The 12,722-nt window shown below is 58.2% G+C and overlaps 2 protein-coding genes across 3 annotated transcripts; both read right to left on the bottom strand.

Moving 5' to 3' along the window:
- Positions 1-867: 867 nt before the first annotated feature.
- ADIRF (adipogenesis regulatory factor) lies at positions 868-3,574 on the bottom strand. Of its 2 annotated transcripts, XM_088792114.1 has the most exons (4): positions 3,384-3,574; positions 2,972-3,094; positions 1,271-1,333; positions 868-1,068 (listed from the first exon to the last, which is right to left on the bottom strand). In XM_088792114.1, the coding sequence occupies exons 2-4, from the start codon at positions 3,030-3,032 to the stop codon at positions 962-964; spliced, it is 231 nt and encodes a 76-aa protein (XP_088648240.1). In that variant the 5' UTR covers positions 3,033-3,094; positions 3,384-3,574; the 3' UTR covers positions 868-961. The 2 variants fall into 2 exon arrangements, with proteins under 2 accessions (XP_088648240.1, XP_019571679.1); XM_019716120.3 differs by lacking the exon at positions 3,384-3,574 and having other exon boundaries at positions 2,972-3,340.
- Positions 3,575-7,644: 4,070 nt separating this feature from the next.
- On the bottom strand, positions 7,645-12,285 carry SNCG (synuclein gamma). Its single transcript, XM_019716121.3, has 5 exons — positions 12,048-12,285; positions 11,197-11,238; positions 10,734-10,861; positions 8,201-8,272; positions 7,645-7,912 (listed from the first exon to the last, which is right to left on the bottom strand). Exons 1-5 carry the CDS (start codon positions 12,166-12,168, stop codon positions 7,892-7,894), a joined length of 384 nt encoding a protein of 127 aa, XP_019571680.1. The 5' UTR covers positions 12,169-12,285; the 3' UTR covers positions 7,645-7,891.
- Positions 12,286-12,722: the final 437 nt, after the last annotated feature.

Genomic DNA, 12,722 nt, shown 5'->3' with positions numbered 1-12,722 from the left:
GTGCGTGGACCCGTGCTAAGGGATGGGAAGGAATTAGGCTTGCCGTAACCCTAGGCCACCCTGCCAGACAAAAAGTCACGCCTTCGTAAGGGGGCAGAGGTACAGCTGCACCCAGGAGCGAAACTTGAGGGAGGGTTCTCACTCACACGCGCGCCAGCACACGGGCCCGTCTCGTGCCTCACGCCCACGTGAACGGCCCCGTGCGTTATAGGCCCCTCCCGTGGGGCGTGTCCCCTCCCGGCCGCCACACCCAACACTGCAAGTCCAGCGGGCGGGGCCCAGTCTTGGAGTCGCGTACTCGCCCTACCGGGTGACTCACCGCGGGACGAGGCCCGCACACAAATACCCCGCGGGATGGGCGGAGGTAGCGAGGGCGGGTAAGCCGCCCCAACGACTCTACGTAGTCCAGGCGAGCTCCCGCAGCCTGGGGTGCTTGCGGGCGCCGAGTCCTGGGATGCCCTCGTGCTCCAAGCCTTCCCACTCAGCTCGCGGGGCGTTGGGGTTAGTACCTGTGGCCCGGGCCCTTGGAGCTCCGCCCTCAGCCCAGAGCTGAACCCTTCTAGCATCAGAGGAGTGAATATCCCCCTCCTAAGAGGGCGGGGTTCCTGGAGTTGGGGGAGCCAGGATGGCTTCTGAATTGAGCTGGGGATGGGGCACGTACCTAGGTGGGTTGAGCTTCGGGGATAAAGGAGCGTCTGGATCCGCGATTGAGACGATGGGAAATAAATTCATGAACAATCGGTGTGGGTTTCGCATATGGAATGCCAGGACTCTGGATGTGGGGGCTGGGCTTCTGGGTATGGCGGTTCTGCTCTTGGTGAGGGAGGACTGGCCCAGCTTGGCGGGAGACATGACATGGACACAGGGTAGGAATATGTGCTTTAATGAGGCATTAGGCCAAGGGGGCAGCCGCTGACCGGAGCTCAGGGCCTGGAGGGGAGTCACCGGTGGCTCCCTTCTGTCATTTCAGGAGGCCTAATTTTTTCCCAAAACCCGAGAAAGATTCAGAGGCCTGGTTAGCAGACTTGTCGATGGTTTCCTGGGTAGATTTGGCCACCTGGTCCATGGCTGGGGAAGGAAAGGGGAGAGCAGATGAGGATGGGGTCCTGAGGAACCAGAGCCATGCCGGGTTAGCCTGGCCTGGGTCTTCTCCCAGGAAGCAGTGTGAGCAGAGGGGCTGCAGAGGAGAGGGTTTGCCTGGGCAAGAGCTGGGTGGGGTGGGGAGGGTGCTGCCCACCCTCTTGCCGCCCTCCCCCAAACCCCACCAGACCTTTCTGCCCTGCCTCTGTGGCCTGATCCACCACTTGCTGAGCTGCTGCTCCAGCTGCAGTCACTGAAACAAGAGAGATTTAGTCTGTAGCCTCTGTTGAGGCACCATGGACCACAGGGGCTGCACCATTGTCCCCCACCCCCATCTGTTCTCTAGATGGCATAGGGACAGATGCCATCAAGGGAAAGTCCCTTGACCAAGGCCACCGAGCCAGTGAGGGGCATGAGCCCTCCTTTCTCCATGCCTCTGGGCTGTTCTTGTTTATTTATTACTCTGGGCCCCTCCCCTCTAGCCTGCTTCCATCCTATCACCAGGATGGCTGAGAAAAGGAAGGGCAGGGCAGAGCAGGGCCAGGCTGAAACTGGCATCTGGGCTGTGGCTGCTGCTGCTGGGCATGGCTCAGGAAGAATCCTGGCCCCTTTAGCAACTTTCCCCCCAGATGCCTGAATTCTCACCTTTAGTGCACACTCAGTGCACTGGGGCCTCTACTTTTTGCAAGGCCCTCTCACCACCTCAGCTTTCCTGTGCCTCACCCCAGAGGGCACACAGTAGTGATGACAATGCCTCCATGGGCAGGTAGCTTAAGGCATTAGGAACAAAATGCAGAAAGGAAGTGAAACTTCCAAGGCCAGGCTATCTCCCCTGGACCAGAGTTTGTATCTGTGGTGAACAGTGTTTCCAGGGCCTCGGGTGGGCAGACAGGTGGCTCTGGCCTCCAGAGATCTGACTCATCCGTACTGCTGAACAGGAAACGGCCTGCCTTCCCCACACCCTGCGGTCCTTGTCTGACATAGCCAAAACCACAGGGAAAGAGCCTTTGCACCCAGCTTACAGGTAAAGAAAGTGAGATCCAGAAGGAAGGGTCCTATACATAGAGGCTTCCTACTAGCGTTTTAGTCTCTGAGGAGCAACTGTGGGCTTTCCTTGGGAATTGGTGATGGAAGGGGTTGCTTTGAGTATTGTCTGTGGACTGGGATATGTGCAGGACAGATTGGGAGCAGCAGCTCCAAGGGACGATGAGCTGGGACTGGAAGAGCTGACACTGGTGTGCCCAGGGGTCCCCTCACATCTTGCCCCCCTCCCCCCATCCATACATCCACCCCCCATCCACCCCCGACTGTGTAACCTCAGGTCAAAGGAGGAAAGAGCTGGAGGTGGAGAAGCTAAGGCTGGAGACCTGCCCCGCTGGAGTGAGGGTGGGAAGGCCCTCTGGGTGAGGACTTAAAAGTAAGGAAACAATTATTTTTCGGGGGGGGGGGGGAAGGGCTCAAAACAAAGCCCAGTGGGGGTCTGGTGCCCCCTCCCCCATCCCATCTGGTCCTGTGCGCTGAGCCGCAAGTGGGTAGAGGTAGGTCTCAGGGTGGCAGAGCCTCCTCTCTCCGTGGACCTTCACCATTCCCTAATGGCCCGGGTGGGAGGGTGGGGCCCCTCCCTGCCTGCGCAGCCTCCTCAGATTGGTTCTAGCAATGCCCAAAGTGCAACCTGGGCTCCTGGGGCACCGCTGTCTCCCCCACGCCCACCCAAGGATCATCTCCGAGGTTGGTCGGGTGGGCGTCCTGCCCAGTCCCTGAATCTCAGGAGAGGGCCCACTCCGAGCCTGAGCGGCCTGCCAACTTTCCGGCTGCGAAGACCCGCGCCTTCCTCTCTTGAGCTTCCAGCCGGGTGCCCCTGCCAATGCCTCAGGTCGCGCGCTGTCCTCACCTGCGTCCTGGGCCGCCCCTTCCACTTGTTGCTTCAGATCCTTCAAGCCTTTGTTGGCCATGGCTACGGGGTTTCTGCGAGGTCGTCAAAGGTAACCGCAGCGACGTTGGATGATGCTCACAGCTGCGGCGACCAGAGAACTAGATCTGGTTTTTAAGGCACCCCAGGGCCGGCCCGCCCTGCGGAGGGCGGGGCAGAGGGGGGTGCAGGGCGGTTCCCGGCAGACCCGCTGGGGGAGTGACCGGGACCTGCTCCATGCGCTGCGCACTGGGGGAGCACATCCTGGCCTCAGGCCGGCCACGGTGGGAAGGCGGCGGCCCCTTCCGGGGTCGGAAGAGGGGCTAGGAGTGACAGAGGGACTGGGTAAGGGGTCCAGAGAGAGGCCGGGGCAAGAAAGGGGCGCACACACCACCTGTACCGCGACGGCTTGCTTCCTCCCTCAGGGACCCGGAGAAACCCCAGTCCGTGAGCGTCGGGTCAGTCCAGCCTCTTCGATAATCTTTACAATCTCGTGAAATGGGTATTTTCAGTTTATAGGAAGAAACAGACACAGAGTGGGCAAGAAACTGCAGACAGGCCACCGGCCAGCCGCCACTGGGACCCGGCGGACAGAGGGGTGGGGCGTGTCCGGTAATTCTCCCTCCCCCCCCCCCCCCCAGTAGAGGGTGCGTCACCGGCTGGCGCCCCTGGGGATGGTCAGTTCGCTCTGGGAGGGGTTTAGAGACCTGCGCGTAAGTGGAGGAGCCAGGATCCTGAGGACAACAAAACGACTCGCAGGCACAACCGCCCCGCACTCAAGGGCGTAGCTGGAGTCCCCACCCCGCCACCGCCCACTCCGGAGTCGGGCTTCGGAGCCTGGAGGCCTCCAGAACACACACACCCTCCGTGTCTCTGTGGGGCATCGCGCGCCCCTCTCCAATGCTGCTGCTCTCTGATTCTTTCTCTCCAAGCCTGTCTGCACCTCTGTAGGAATCGCTCCTATTCTGAAGCTCTGGGAAACTCCACCTACCCAGGTCTGCTCCTCTAGCCCATGCTCTACCTCTTGTGGAGGGAAAGGGGGACACATAGTAAACCTGACAAGCTCAGGAGATGGAAAATAACCACATAAGATGGCGTGAGCATAAAAAATTTAATAACTGAGTGGGCCATGGTGGGAAGTCATATCTTTAGCTAAAAGCTTCCTTCATAAAGTCAATCTTCACCTTACATGAGCCTGTCTATTGTCTTTTTGCACCTAAGATGACATCCTTGGAATGTCAGTAGTCCCTTTCTCCAGAGCAGAGCAGGCAAGTACAGAATCCCTCATTATTCTTGTCCCTTGATTAACACCTATATGTGAACTATTAACTGTCCTGTACCCACCTATGTGAAAGAAGTACCTTCTCTCCAATTTACTTTTATCCAATCCCAGAGATTTCCCGGTTTTGCTTTCTCCCACCCCCTTAATCTATCGCCAGTGGATTTCATGTAACCCTCCTCCTTTGATTCTATGTATAAAATGAGCTGCAAACCGCCATTTCATGGAGCATTTTCTCAATCCGTTGACATTTTGCTTCCTGGCAATTGTCGTTAGTTTGGCTCAAATAAATTCTTATAAGCTTTCTCTCAGGCTGGATATTTTTCGGGGACACTCAGATGGGGGTGGGATAGAGAGAGTGGAAGGGAGAGGCTGGGGGTAAGCGGGTATCATCAACCCCTAATGTGGCGTATCTGGAAGTGCGTGCACACACACGCTGGGAAAGGATCGCTGGGAGATAAGGTCTACTCTGGGCAAGAGAAAGGGGCCTCCGCTGAGATCAGGTACGGGGGGTGGGGGGGGGATACCAAGCGTAGACTAACAGAGCAGCTGCCACGCCTGCTCCCTCCCTTCCCCACCCCTCCGGACTTTCAGACTGGTCTCGCTTAGAGCACAAAGGCACTGCCGGGAGCCACCTAATGGAGGGTTCCGGGACTCCGGGAGCCCTGCCGGGTCACCGCCCCAGGCCTGCCATCCCTCCTGAAATCCCACCAGAAGCACCAGTCCTTTTAGCCTGGAAGGCCTTTTACACTGCTCCACTTAGCTCCTCTGGGCTGCTGAGGCTACTGGGCGTCAGGCCCAGTGGGCAAGGAGTAAGATGGGGGGATAGCTGCTGGCCTCAGCAGGTGATAATAGAGACAGCTCTGAGTGGCCCTAAAGCAACAGGCACTGGAGTCGACCTCTGGGTTCAGCTACCCCCTAGGGCGAGACTATTGATCTCCCCGAGCCTCAATGTCCCGATCCTTGATGATGGGGGGAGAATAACTGAATTTCGCCGAAGTGTTACTATGAGGATTAAATGGGCTGAAGGATGCCTTACACTCAGCCAGGGCCCTTCAGGAGGGGGCAGGGCACCCGGTGGGGGCTTCTCTGATAAGGAAGGAATAGAGAAAGGGCAGTCACTCCTCTAGGGAAGTCAAGTGCAGCCCCACGGAGTGAGAGCACTTATGGGGGTTTAAGGGCAAAGTGCACTGCAGTTGCCATGGGGTGGGGGGGGTCTTCCTGGACTGGGCAGGCTTTGATGTTTGGCATTTGACCCCAGGAACGGCCGTGAGTATGTGTCTAGGGTGGGGGCAAGCAGCAGGGACCTTTGCAGGCTCCTTCAGAGCACTGGGAGCATGGTGAAAAACTGCCCAGGGGCCAGGTGTAGGTGTCTCCTTACCCCAGTCACCTGAGTGGCCTTGCTGCTCCTCACGTTTTCTTACAGCCCAAGAGCTCCCTGGCACGCCCAGGCCCCTCCTGGGGCATGCACAGGCCCGCTGCTATGCACATGTCTGGGCTGGGCCTGGGAGAAGGAACACCGGGACTGCCCCAGTGTCTTCTACACCCTTCATTCCTCGTATGGCAGGGTTTAAGGGGCTGGGGGACTAGCAGCATCCCTGCTCCTTTTCACCTCCTCAGCAGTGGATGCCCGTGGCCAGCAGGCTAGGATACAACCCAGCTCAGCTCTGCTTGCCTGGGCTCCCAGCCCCGTGCTCCTCAGCACGGAGAGGCAAGATGGGAAAGTGGTAGTGTCTGAAGTTGGGTGTGGACTCTGGCTCCAATATCCAGGCCTGGAGGCCTGGGGCAAGTCACTTAGAGGCTCTGAGCCCAATCTGTCCGGGTATCCAAAGGGAGGGAACCCTGGTCTCTGCTCAGCCACTTCTGAGCAAGCCTCCTGGGTGTGATGCCAACAACCCTTTGTGTAGGACACTGACCAGCCCGATCCCAGGATGTTTTGAAATCTGGGGCATGGCAGAATCTACCATAAGCTCACTGGAGCCCATGCGGTCAGGCCAGCCTCAGCAGAGCATGGGAGATGCTAAGAGAAAACCACAGGCAAAAAATGGCATCCCTGGTGCTAAAAGCTCATGATACCAAACCCAGATTTCATACCTGATCTATTGTAGTTTCAACCTCTCCCAGAAACATAATCTTTATCAATTGGTATAGAATTTTCTGGTCAAGCACCAGTAAGGTGACCTGTCATATGGGCTCTCTCTGTCCCCTATGTAGAAAGGAGGCAACCTGCATGATAACATCCCTTCCATGCTCCTCTTTCTTCCATTCTCTTCACCCAAAGAAAAGATGTCCCTGCCCCCAAACAATCCTTTCTTTTCTTTTGTCAACTGCTCCCTGGCCCCACCTTTCTTCCTATAAAAATCTTCCATTTTGTACAGCTCCATGGTGCTCCCTGCTAGTTGCTAGATGAATGCTGTTCGATTCATGAATTGTTTGCTAAAGCCAATTATATGTTCAAATTTACTTGGTTGAATTTTGTGTGTTTTTTTATAGAGTCAACTGGGTGGCGCTGGAGTCAGGCCACCTGGGCTTCTGCCCAGTCCCGAGCCTCCTAGCTCCGTGCCCCTAGGCAAGATGTTCAAGCTCTCTGTTCCTCAGTTCACTCTCAGTGAAACATCAGAACAACTATTTGTTCTGAGGATTAAATGGGGTAAAGCAGTCAGTACTGTCTGACACCTGGGAGGAGGTCAACATATATTCGTTTTTTACCATTTTTCTCTCAAGGTAGAGGCTTATTCTCCTGCATCTCAGCTGCTGTGTTTTCTAACGATACTTGACAGACTCCTTGGTGAAGGAAGGGAGAGCCCAGCTCCAACCTGGTGGGAGCTTGACGCTGGGTGGGGCCAGCTGGTGGAGGAGGAGGAAGAGGATGGAGGACTCCTGGCTATGGATTTAGACTTCACAGTTTTGAAAGATACCATCTGCTCTGGGGAGGGGTGTTAGGTCTCCCTTTGTCTGCAGGACACTGGAGCCACAGACACACGACAAAGGGATGGCTCAGGAGGCCCTTCCTCACCTCTTGTTGTCATGGGCCCCCTCCCTGGAGGGTAAACTACAGCTCAAACCTGGAGGCAGCTGTTGTGGTCTCAAGGACCACCTGACCTGGAGGTTGTCCTGGGAGCCCAAAGCAGGGCCACCTCCTCCACATTAGAAGGCAATAATGGATGGGTTGGGGGTGGGAGGAGTTCCCTGAAGGCAGTGCCTACTTGCAGCAGGTTCCAGCAATGCCCAGGGTATCTCTGTAGGGCACCTGGTCCCAGATATTCTTCCCTGACCCATCAACAGGCTGGTTCAACTCTGTTCCCAGCAGGGCCCAGGGGGCTTCTTCATGAGTGAGGCAACATACAGCAGAAGCAGGTGCCAGTATGGCCAGGAGTAGGGACTTGAGTTTTATTTGAAATCATTAAAATAAAAAAATTCACAGCAGCATCTGTGGGGTCAGAAGGACTAGAGGCTGGGAGGGGTCAAGGGAGAGAGATGAAAATGGGGGTAGCACGAGAGGACAGGCATGTGGTGGCTGGGTGTGCTATGGAAGCGTGGGTGATCCCAAAGGTCACACTCCAGGACCGGTCACTCCCGTGCCAGGAGAGAATGAGGTCCAGGCAGAGGGGTGTTGTAGTCCTCTAGTCTCCTCCACTCTTGGCCTAGGACAGAGAGTGACCGTCACAGGTAGCTCTGGGTCCCCACCCCTCAGTGACCACCCTGAGTGGGGTGGGGACAGAAGTTACCTTTGCCCCTCTTCCCTGAGGCATTCATGAGGGGACCTCACACTTAGGCTCGGGGCTGCATTAGGTCAGGAGTCTCCCCTGAGGGCTCTACGACCCCAAGAGGGACACAGAGAGTCTGTGAGGGATGGGGTCCCTCCCTGGAACGTTCTCTAGAGGGTGGCTTGCCCCGGGAGCCCTGGTGGAGCTCGGGAGCCTAGCTCCTACCTCCTCAGCCGCTTCCTCTTCCACTTTGGCTGCCTCATCCTCCTGTGGGGGGGCAGTCTGCTTCAGTTCCTCCTGTGGGGAGCAAAAGGGATGTGGGACCACGTGGAGGGCACAGAGCCCCCAGCTGCCCGGCGACCAGGGCCTCATCCACCCTGGCCTCAAAGGTGAACGGATGCCTTCATCACCTCGCTGTCCATAGTGGGTCGAGGTGAGGGCGGTGTGAGGGCCAGACTGACTGTGGGGGTGATAGAGCATCATGTAGGGGCCCACAGTAGGGGCTCTGTCTGATGATTCCAAGGCCTTTTGGGGGTACCAACGACCCTGGAGCCCAGCTCCCCCTCTGCAAGCTGATGCCGCCCAGGGATTCAATGAGGAAGCCAGGTGGCCCCTGATACCCTAGGCCTGACCCCACCCTCAGTGTCCCTGAGTCATATGACCACACACCCTTGTCCTCCTGAGCCTGCAAAAAGTCCTAGGGAAAGGAATGTGTCATCACTGTTCACACAGGGACCCTGAGGCCAAGGAAGCCAGGAATCCAGCTTGAGGCCTCAGAGCTCAGAACAATGGGGCTGGTAGGGATCAGGTCGGGCTTGCTCCAGGCCCATCACTATCCCCTTAGGGTGAATGCCTCCTCTCCTCCCTGCCTCCTGCATGGGCTGGCTCTAGGCTCAGGCTGGTCGGGTTGGGGCCAGCAGGGGTTATACAATCCTCTTCCACCCCTATACACCCAGCTGGATGCTTGCTGGAGGCCTGCCTGGGGCTGGTCTTATGACAGCTAGTGGGCAGGGCCAGACTGAGTGATCAGCACATAGGTCTGGTGGGTCTGTCACCTCCATGCTACCACAGGGCCATCGTGCCCCTTGGTGTCCTGGGGCATAAAAGGTCACTGAACTTTGTCAGCCAGCATTGTGGTAGTCTCTCCAGGTGAAGGGTGGGTGGCCGCCTGCCTAGTCTTGTTGCCCCAAGTCAGGGGTATGAGGCCAGTGGCATGAGCAGTCAGACATATAGGTGCGTCCTTCCACAGTTCACTAGAGGGTAAGTCGTGACTGACTTTGGGTGTCACCAGGAAATGTCTCTCTTGGGGTAGCCACCCCCACCACAGGGTCTGGGGTGGCTCCAGGGACTCATCAGCCCTCCTCTAAGGTCAGAGAGAGGTGCCTAAGCAGCCTGGGCCCACCCCAGGGCATCTTTTGCTGGGGAGTGGGAAAGGGAGGGGCCCGGTCTCTCCTGGAGCGCATGTGGGTCCTGCCCAGGGGCACTGCTGCTGATGATGATACAGTCACCTCCCTTTGTTGGGTGCTCACCATGAGCCAGGCATAACCGCTTCATGGGGACCATGTCCCTGCATTATCACACAACCCCGTGAGCAGATACTCTCACCCCCATCCCCATTTTAAAGATGAGGAAATGGTTCAGTAGCTTCCCAAGGTCATGTAGCTAGGAAGGGGCAGAGCTGGGAACTAGGAGAGGAAGCAGCTGCCTCTGCCAGGACATGGAGACCCTGTGCTGGCCCTGCAAGCAGACTCCTTTGTGCTGCCCGCAGAGCCAGGGGCAGGGCGACCAGCCTCCTCCCCTGCACCCACCCACTGCCAGAGCAGGGATTCTGAGTGCTGGGTGTTCCGGGCAGCCTGTTCCAGGTAGGGGAGCTCTCCAGAGGACAGCCTCAGACAGAGCTGGGGACAGCTCCTCTGGAATGCCTCAACATGGGTCCCACCCTCCCTGAGACCTGACACTCACACAGCGGCTCTCTGTCAGAGCACGGGCTTGGAGCCGGGCTGCCCTGGGACTTGCACGCTCACACAGACCAGCCGTGGGACCTTGGGCACAACACTTAATCTGTCTGGGCCTCACTCCCACACCCTGTCTCATGGGATTTTTGTATTGATTAAATCAGTAAATACTCGTAAGTGTAAAATGCTTCAAGCAGAGCCTGCTCTGTGATGAGTACAGGGATGGCTCACCTGGCCGGCCTCCTGGGTGGAGGGGCCCACTGCTCCTGTATTCTCTGTTGCTGGGCAGCACACAGGCACACACACATGTACACGCGCATGCACACTCAACACCACACACAAAGGCAGAGGCAGAGGTGGAGGGCGGGCTCAGAACCTCATAGTTTTTCCATCACCAGGGGGTGCTGCTTCCCTGCCACTCCTGGGGGGGTGAGACCGGACACCGGGTGAGTGGTGACTCCCTGGTGTCCACTGCCAGGGAGGCTGCTTGTCACCACGTGGGGCCCACAGGACCTGCCTTCACTGCTCAAATGTGGTATCTCCTGAGGGCTGAGCACCATCAAGAGGGCGTGGTTTTGAGCCTCATGTTCTGGTTGGGCCCCAAACTGGCCCCCTCACAGGGATAGCTTTGAGAATTCTAAGTACATTGATGTGAAAACACCAAGCACAGACCACCACAGCCCCTGAGTCTCATTTCCCTGTATGTCAATGGGGTGATGGTGCCTCCTCCCCAGCTGGCCTCTCTGGGGCCCAGGGAAAGGGTGGCACTGGTTTGCAAGCCAGGACTGGGGACCAGGTCTCACCTTGTGCACCACTCCTGAGGTGACCGCGATATTCTCCACCTCCTCCACGGTCTTGGTGGCCACGGTGTTGACGCTGGTGACCACGGCCTCACTCACGGCACTGGCCTGCTCCTTGGTTTTCTCAGCCACTGTGGGAGGACTCTGGCTAGGCTTGGCCCTGACCTCTCCCCACCCGTGTCTGGCTTGCCCAAGTCAGGCCTGAGCAGCCCCTTCCCAGGGCACTTTCACCTCTGGCGCTACCCAAGAGCCCAGGCTGCCTCCTCTCTGATGCCAGGGGAGCTCTGATGATGATTGGCCTGACCAACCCTGCGTCTAGCCTCAGGTTCTAAGGGGTCTGGGTCCCTGTATAGCTTGGGACCCCAGTTTGGGGATAAGGCGGACCCTGGGCTTGGGCCTTTAGTACTAGGGTGCAGAGGTCCCTGGAGGTCCCACCCCCGTGTTCCCTGGTCACGGGGCTCCTCACCTGAGGTCACGCTCTGCACAACACCCTCCTTGGTCTTGGCTCCTGGGGAGGAAATGGAGGCATCAACCCAGGCCCACTCCTTTTGGTGTTGGGAGGGGGGTGGTCAGGACAACAGAATAGCTGGACAAGCTTTAGGGTCGGTATTGGGAGAGGGTGGTGTCTGGAGTCCGGCAGTCCCTTCAAAAGCCACTTCCTGCTGTGTCTGGAGGAAGGGGATGGATGGGAAGTGGACGGGACGGGATGGGGGGATGAGAGAGACCACGCTTGAACTGGGGTCTGGATCCTGCCTGGGAGTGGCCCCAGAAACAGCAGCAGGACAGCACTGATGAGAGCTGAGTCATCAGCTTAGCCTCCTCTTTGGAGGAAGCTGAAGGAGAATGAAGCTGGACAAGGCACTGACTGGCCATGGGACTGAGTCTGGTCTCATCTCTCCAGCCCCACACCTTCCCTCTGAATAGGGTGGGGACCTGTGGCCTGGCTGCTGAGCACCTGTCAGCTCGGCCCAAGGGGCCTCCAGGCTTAGTGTGGCTTATCTGAGTCAAGGGGCCTGTGGGTGATGGGGGGCGTTGGTGCGTGTAGTCATGTGTGCATAAACAGCTGTGTCCCGGAGCCAAATACCCCACTTGCTGTCCTGCCCCAGAGACCCCTGGGGCCCTGAGGAGGTCGAAATGGACACTGATGTATACAGGAGAGTGGAGATGCTACAGGGCCCAGAGACCCTGACTCAGCAGCCAGATCCTCCTCCCCTCCCGAAAGGCCACCTGGGGCTGAGGGACAAGGTCAGACCCAAAGCAACTGGGCATCCCAGGCTCTGGCCACCACGCTGTTCCGCCCTGCCCCGCCCAACTCACCCACATACATGACACCCTCCTTGGTCTTCTCAGCCGCTTCCGTCACCCCCTGCTTGGTCTTCTCCACGGCACCCACCACTCCCTCCTTGGCGATGGAGAAGCCCTTCTTGAAGACGTCCATGGCGGTGGCAGGAACGGATGCCTGACTCTCCCTGCAAGCTGTGGCTGGAGCTGGCACGAGTGCTGCCGCAGCTGCTGTCCCCACTGCTGCCTCTTATTGACGCCGATGAAATATTGATGATGCAGCGGCGGCAGGCCTGTGGGAGCCCAGCCAGCCTGGGGGCGGGGCGGGAGCGCGGCCGGGGAGGGAGGAGGCCGGCAGCAGGTCTGGACACATCCTTATCCATCACTGTCCTTCATTCATTCACTGCCCTGCCCACCCACAGGGGCAGCCTGCCCAGGGTCTGTCAGGCCTGGGGCTGCTGTGTCTGTGACATCTGGGGCAGAGAGAGGTCAGAGAAGGGAGGCGCCTATGCTACCAGTGTCCCAGGTAGGGTAGGGGTCAGGGCCATGCAGTCCTGTCAGGCAAGAGTGGCCAACCTCCCAGACCGGCACGGGCTGCCCAGCCACTCACTGTGGAGCCCCCATCCTGCGGCTGTGGAGAGGCCAAATGGAGGAGCCAGGGTGGGGCCCACAAGGGCTCCCCTAAGCCCTGGCCTCTGGCTACACACTCTG

This window comes from Rhinolophus sinicus, chromosome 15 (genome assembly GCF_057876585.1).
Source record: "Rhinolophus sinicus isolate RSI-liver-muscle chromosome 15, RSI-T2T, whole genome shotgun sequence".
NCBI classification, from domain to species: Eukaryota; Metazoa; Chordata; class Mammalia; order Chiroptera; family Rhinolophidae; genus Rhinolophus; species Rhinolophus sinicus.
This window is presented reverse-complemented; position numbering and strand designations above follow the sequence as displayed.